The following is a 7,472-nucleotide window of genomic DNA, read 5'->3' as shown; positions in this document are numbered from 1 at the left end:
GAACAAAATGGGTACTAAATGATGGGCTTTGGTACAAATTCGCAGCAAAAGTTGTGGTGCTAACTTCACGCACCTAAACTTTCTGGAAGTTATTCATTCTAATTTTCATCAGATTTTTTTTTTTTTCATCAACGAATTTACATTTTTACCTACAATTTTTCTACCGTACACCGCTCTCCACGTATAAACCTACGTTTTATTCACTTGGGTAAAATTTTGTGTTCTCTAGTTTAGTTACATTCTGCAGAGCTAGATACCTAACTGAAATGATGATTGTCTGATTCTAATTGGATAACTGGGTCACAAGGATACCTCTACTCTTCTAGAAAATGTAAGTACCAAAGTACCTACCTGCTAGGAAATTACTATGGTATTGGATTATCACAAAGTTCTACTGTACTGCATACTGTCCTAACTGAAATGATGATTGTCTGATTCTAATTGGATAACTGGGTCACAAGGATACCTCTACTCTTCTAGAAAATGTAAGTACCAAAGTGCCTACCTGCTAGGAAATTACTATTGTATTGGATTATCACAAAGTTCTACTGTAGGTACTGCATACTGTTAAAACCTACTCAACACTTTGAATAAGGTAGGTATACCTAATCTTATCTTATCAATATTCAACAACTGTTTTATTCAAATTTATGTAAGAATTCTTTTTGTTCTTTTGAATAAGGTTAAGGTACCCAAGTCGTTACCTACCTGGGGGGTTTCATGGGTCATTTGCACCCATCAAAACATTAGGTGTAGGTACTTAAGTGAGCTCAAATCTCTTTCATAATATTAGACACCCAAGTATGTGCTTAAAAAAAGGAAAGTAAAAAAAAAAAAATCTTGATGTGCAATTTTATCATTGTCCTATCTACAAGTGATCTGTGTGGATATGAGAATCACTGGGTTGACACTTCCCAACTATGATTCACAGGTCTAGAATCATCATAGCTAGATATGGAAGAATGAAATGTGTTCTAATTTCGTCTCCATTCTACGTGTCCTATCTACAAGTGATCTGTGTGGAAATGAGAATCACTGGGTTGACATTTCCCAACTATGATTCACAGGTCTAGAATCATCATATCCAGATATGGAAGAATGAAATGTGTTCTAATTTTGTCCTATCTACAAGTGATCTGTGTGGAAATGAGAATCACTGGGTTGACATTTCCCAACTATGATTCACAGGTCTAGAATCATCATATCTAGATATGGAAGAATGAAATGTGTTCTAATTTCGTCTCCATTCTACCAAACACCCACTCTCTTTTGAATGACATAATGATGAAAACAGAATGAGATATTGCTTTATCAGATACTGGGTGTAGTGGCAACAAATTTCAATGTAGAATAAACTCAAATTTGATGTTGTATATCTACTGAAATACTTACCTACTTAGTAGATGTGAACCAAAGCTAGAAATTATCTCAACCCAACTTTAAAATAAAAGCCATTTTATCCTGTCAAATATGAGATATTGCTTTATCAGATACTGGGTGTAGTGGCAACAAATTTCAATGTAGAATAAACTCAAATTTGATGTTGTATATCTACTGAACTACTTACCTACTTAGTAGATGTGAACCAAAGCTAGAAATTATCTGAACCCAACTTTAAAATAAAAGCCATTTTATCCTGTCAAATGAGACTAGATCAATCTTTTATCCCAATAGCCCACAATAAGGAAACGTATACATCACACATGACCTAAATAGCTACCTCCTATTGGACCACAGAAAACAGCACAACAATATATGACCAAACACACATACATACGTCACCCAAATAGTACCACATGGTCATATTTGAGGAAAATAAAGGTCATAAAGGTCATATTTTTAGAGTCATATTTTGGAAAAATAAATGTCATATTGTGGTTGTCTCTGATAATGACGTTAAGTATTTTCCACTGCTAAATATAAAAATCATTGTCCTATCTCTGTCAAATAGTCGGTTCCTCCCTAGAGTACAAATAAATACCTACTTATTAATTTCACAAATGGACTGCTTACTTAGTTGAATAATGACGTTAAGTATTTTCCACTGCTAAATATAAAAATCATTGTCCTATCCACTCCTAATATATGTTTGCAGAGTATCTCTCACAATGGAGGTTAAGGATGAGCCCCATAACTCTGACTCATCTTCTCTTCCAGCAGCTCTTATAGAAAAAAGAATGTACTGCTGGGGACAAGCTGACAATGGTGAGCTGGGTCTCGGAACAGCATATGATCAGCAGAGCATTATTATTTCACCTGTTGCACCAGACTTCCCACTTAGTAGAGCAGTGAAACAAGGTAAGACTGGTTGTCTTTTCTTCAATATAATCTAGTCACACACAGGTTAAGTACCTAATCTATTATGTAAATAGGTAAGTAAGATTAACAAGAGTTTGGTTTGATACCTAATTACTCCAAGTCCCTAAAAAAATATTCCTCCCAGTTTCTCTGCACACATGAAGAAAGCATCCTTATAGGCAGCTGAGTAATGTCCAATATAATGGTGTTCATCACTTTGTGTTTAGCTATTTTTATTTGTTTAATTTTACTCTTATAAAAATAAGTATCTGCTTACTTATATCAACTATTATTATGTAGGTATTCATTTCATTTCTTATCTCAATGGTACAAAGCTCAACTGTTTACACTTAGTAGGTATTTTCCTATTGTATTATTTTGTCTGTTTTTCCCAAGTACCTATGTACATACAAGTAACTACATTTTTAATCAAACTTTTCTCTGCTTTTTCTATCAAATTTATTATTCATTTCATTTCTTATCTCAATGGTACAAAGCTCAACTGTTTACACTTAGTAGGTATTTTCCTATTGTATTATTTTGTCTGTTTTCCCCAAGTACCTATGTACTTGTACAATGTACATACTAGTAACTACATTTTTAATCAGACTTTTCTCTGCTTTTTCTATCAAATTTAATATCTTTTAAACTCTGCATTTCAGTATCATGTGGAAGATTTCATACCCTGGTCATTACAGAGTCAGGTCAGGTTTATTCATGTGGTAACAACGAGTTTGGTCAGCTAGGACATGATAAGGACAACAAATCTTTGAGTAAGTTAATTACCTATCACCAATCACAGAGTCAGGTCAGGTTTATTCATGTGGTAACAATGAGTTTGGTCAGCTAGGACATGATAAGGACAACAAATCTTTGAGTAAGTTAATTACCCATCACCAATCAATATGAAAAGCCTCTTTTAAAGATCATTAAAAGTTGACTTTTTGGTACTTCACTGGTTTCTTCAATATTGATCTCAATTGCAAGGTAACCCCTTTACTTACCCTTGACAAATGGAGTGTGCCAAAAAGCATGTGATATGTTCCAATTTCCAATCCCATTGACTCGACTCCAAAATGGTTTATCTGGAATAGGAAATAAAATTGTGGCTTAGTTTGAAAGAAAATCGCCTGCCTAGTTAGCTTGGAAAGTAGCTTGCATGCCTTTGAAGTGCTTGGTCGCAAGTTCAATTCCCACTGCAGCAAAATTTATCCTACTTAGATAAACTCAATAGCAAGGTAACCCCTTTACCCTTGACAAATGGAGTGTGCCAAAAAGCATGTGATATGTTCCAATTTCCAATCCCATTGACTCTACTCCAAAATGGTTTATCTAGAATAGGAAATGAAATTGTGGCTTAATTTGAAAGAAAATTGCCTACCTAGTTAGCTTGGAAAGTAGCTTGCATGCCTTTGAAATGCTTGGTCGCAAGTTCAATTCCCACTGCGGCAAACTTTATCCTACTTAGATAAGGTTTGTTCTTGGAAAGACTATCTCCTTTTTCTCCTCCTCTCTGTTATTAGTGTTATTACTTACAGTTCCATTTACGAGTTCAACATTGAGGGAGAAATGGCTCCTTAAATCTACTCTTTAGAAGATAGTAGTGGCGCGCGGCGATCAGTGACAACATTACAAGTGAAATAAAAAGACACATTTGCCAAACTTCATCAAATATTTGTACAAATCTTTCGTGAGTTATAGGTGGAACCAACAGATAAACCCATCAATATGCTCTGAAGGCCCAGGGACTTTTGGGGTTTTGTAGGCTTATAGGCCCAACGTCAAACATTTTGGACAAGGACACTCTTTGTGAATGTGACTACAAGGTACATATTTACTCTGAGCCTTTAGGTTTAGGACTACAAAAAAAGACCAAAATTTTGGACACTGGGCCTTTAGACTCTTTGCAGGTTTAGAGGGTAGTATAATGTCCTGTAAAAAGGTAAAATCGTCGAGTTAAAACTCAGCCTTTAATTGAATCTGAAAAGAAATGATTTTGAAAAGAAGAGCACCAGTAACTTATACACTTCACAGGTGGGGGGAGGGCTTTTCAAGATGAATCTTCACAGACTGTCTAATTTACCGACCTGAGGAAATCACTCCTCCTGGGCTTACGGTGAAGAAATTTTTGCCGGCCAAAACGGTTTTGGATAGCTCTTGGTAAGCACAACAATCCTGTGAAAACCGTTTGTCTTTATCCCAAACCGTTTTCCGGAAAACCCTTTTGTAAATGGAAAATCTCAATTTTCCAGACAAACGGTTGCAAAAATTTTACCGGCCAGCCTCAGGTCGGTAAATTAGACAGTCCCCAAAGTCACGTCAGAAAATGTCAGAAATGATTTTGTTAAAAATAAAATAACTTACTTAATTTCACTCCAGTTAATGATTTCTGTTCTCATGTCCAGGAAGGCGGAGTGTTCACATGTGGCGATGGCTCATTTGGACAGTTAGGTCATGGTACTCTCACCAATGAATTGTTACCGAGAAAAGTATTGGAGCTCATGGGCAGCACGGTCACGCAAATAGCGTGCGGCAGGTAATAATAGTGCTTATTTATACTGCTGGCATAGTCCCTTTGAAAAGTCCCTTTACTCCAGCAGTAGGCTGTTACTATTATTGTGGTCAAATTCTCAAATTATATTGAGGATAAAATAAAATAAAAAATCCATAACTCGGCTGGAATTCCACACCTTCCTGTTTACCAGGCGAGCGTCTTGACCACTACGTCACCGAGGCAGGCTAAAGGTAGTGGTCAAGACTCTCAAAATTTGCCCAAGAGAAGGCGGGTTCGATTTCAGGCGAAGAATGGAATTTAATTAGCAAGATAATAATCACAACAAGTTGACTACCTTCCACTCAATAGTCCATTAACGCATAATTTGGAAATACTTACCTACTTAGTAGATGTGAACCAAAGCTAGAAATTATCTCAACCCAACTTTAAAATAAAAGCCATTTTATCCTGTCAAATGGTTGGTTCCTCCCTAGAGTACAAATAAATACCTACTTATTAATTTCAAAATGGACTGCTTACTTGGTTGAATAATGACATTAAGTATTTTCCACTGCTAAATATATGAGACAACCTCCTAATTTATGTTTACAGAGTATCTCTCACAATGGAGGTTAAAGATGAGCCCCATAACTCTGACTCATCTTCTCTTCCAGCGGCACTCGTAGAAAATAGAATGTACTGCTGGGGACAAGCTGACAATGGTGAGCTGGGTCTCGGAACAGCATATGATCAGCAGAGCGTTATTATTTCACCTGTTGCACCAGACTTCCCACTAAGTAGAGCAGTGAAACATGGTAAGACTTGTTGTCTTCTCTTCAATATAATTTAGTCACACCCAGGTTAAGTACCTAATCTATTATGTAAATTGGTAAGTAAGATTAACAAGAGTTTGGTCTGATACCTAATTACTCCAAGTCCCTAAAAAACAGGTATTCCTCCCAGTTTCTCTGCACACATGAAGAAAGCATCCTTATAGGCAGCTGAGTAATGCCCAATATAATGGTGTTCATCACTTTGTGTTTAGTTATTTTTGTTTGTTTAATTTTACTCTTATAAAAATAAGTATCTGCTTACTTATATCAACTATTCTTATGTAGGTATTCATTTCATTTCTTATCTCAATGGTACAAAGCTCAACTGTTAACACTTAGTAGGTAGGTATTTTCCTATTGTTTTATTTTGTCTGTTTTCCCCAAGTACCTATGTACATACAAGTAAATGTAATGTAAAATTGTAAATGTAATTTCTTTGTGTTATTATGTCACAACTTTGGTTCTCACTGCAGCTGGAGCTCGAACTCTAGCGGCCCCCCCCCCCCGTACTAAAAAAGCCCACTCTGAGGCTTAGGTGTAGGAGCAAACAGCCCCAAAAGATGGGTTGAGTTTCTACGAATCTAACCCCCGAATTACGAGTTCAACATTGAGGGAGAAATGGCTCCTTAAGTCTACTCTTTAGAAGATAGTAGTGGCGCGCGGCGATCAGTGACAACATTACAAGTGAAAAAAGACACATTTGCCAAATTTCATCAAATATTTGTACAAATCTTTCGTGAGTTAAAGGTGGAACCAACAGATAAACTCATCAATATGCTCTGAAGGCCCAGGGACTTTTTGGGTTTTGTAGGCTTATAGGCCCAACGTCAAACATTTTGGACAAGGACACTCTTTGTGAATGTGACTACAAGGTACATATTCACTCTGAGCCTTTAGGTTTAGGACCACATAAAAAGACCAAAATTTTGGACGCTGTGCCTTTAGACTCTTTGGAGGTTTAGAGGGTAGTATAATGTCCTGTAAAAAGGTAAAATCGTCGAGTTAAACTCAGCCTCTGCTTCGTTTGTTCAAACATTGTTTACATATGTTTTCAGGTGCTGTATATGGGTGGGGTAAGAACGACTGTGGACAGCTAGGTCTAAATGACGAACAAAACCGGTTTGTACCTCATCATCTGAAATCATTACGCAGTGTCAAAGTCAAATATATTTCCTGTGGTGAAGACTACTCTGTGTTTCTCACTCAGGTAATGGTCTCTCTCTCCCTCCTCATCTCTTCCCTAACCACCCATCAATCTAAGAATGAGGTGCAATAGTCCTACATACTGCACTCCGCACACAGAAATTTCGCCAGAAAAGACCCCCTTTTCAATGTAACGTACCCATCAAACTAGCGGTAAAGAGGCACAAGAAGAAGAAAAAAATGCAAATTTTTCATAAATAATAAACTTGCTCTTAAGAAACTGGAGCACCTGTTTCAGGATTTCTTCATTGTCCTTCAGGATATGGGTGATACTGGATGTAGGGAAACTTTATCCTAACCCATCCCATAGTAGTGAAGCTGGGGGGGGTCTCAAACGCATTTTGTTTCAGGATAGCAGGAAATGTTCCCTGGTGTAAAAAAGTGTAAATAATTTAATCTGAAAAGAAATGATTTTGAAAAGAGGAGCACCAGTAACATATACACTTCACAGGTGGGGGAGGGCTTTTCAAGATGAATCTTCACAAAGTCACGTCAGAAAATGTCAGAAATGATTTTGTTAAAAATAAAATAACTTACTTAATTTCACTCCAATTAATGATTTCTGCTCTCATGTCCAGGAAGGCGGAGTGTTCACATGTGGCGATGGCTCATTTGGACAGTTAGGTCATGGTACTCTCACCAAT

At 36.8% G+C, this 7,472-nt stretch overlaps 1 protein-coding gene and 1 long non-coding RNA gene across 7 annotated transcripts; both read left to right on the top strand.

The window, feature by feature from the left end:
• Positions 1 to 98: 98 nt before the first annotated feature.
• Positions 99 to 3,224, top strand: LOC103521551 (probable E3 ubiquitin-protein ligase HERC4). 6 transcript variants are annotated; one of them, XM_026832190.1, is made up of 4 exons: positions 99 to 331; positions 2,161 to 2,298; positions 2,961 to 3,002; positions 3,107 to 3,224. In XM_026832190.1, exons 2-4 carry the CDS (start codon positions 2,178 to 2,180, stop codon positions 3,205 to 3,207), a joined length of 264 nt encoding a protein of 87 aa, XP_026687991.1. In that variant the 5' UTR covers positions 99 to 331; positions 2,161 to 2,177; the 3' UTR covers positions 3,208 to 3,224. The 6 variants fall into 6 exon arrangements, with proteins under 6 accessions (XP_026687991.1, XP_026687990.1, XP_026687988.1 ...); XM_026832189.1 differs by having other exon boundaries at positions 2,158 to 2,298; XM_026832187.1 differs by having other exon boundaries at positions 2,096 to 2,298.
• A 3,458-nt stretch (positions 3,225 to 6,682) lies between these two features.
• Positions 6,683 to 7,456, top strand: LOC113472432. Its single transcript, XR_003394735.1, has 2 exons — positions 6,683 to 6,832; positions 7,407 to 7,456. It is a non-coding gene; the product is annotated as an uncharacterized LOC113472432 (long non-coding RNA).
• Positions 7,457 to 7,472: the final 16 nt, after the last annotated feature.

This window comes from Diaphorina citri, unplaced genomic scaffold (genome assembly GCF_000475195.1).
Source record: "Diaphorina citri unplaced genomic scaffold, Diaci psyllid genome assembly version 1.1 scaffold5441, whole genome shotgun sequence".
NCBI lineage: Eukaryota > Metazoa > Arthropoda > Insecta > Hemiptera > Psyllidae > Diaphorina > Diaphorina citri.
This window is presented reverse-complemented; position numbering and strand designations above follow the sequence as displayed.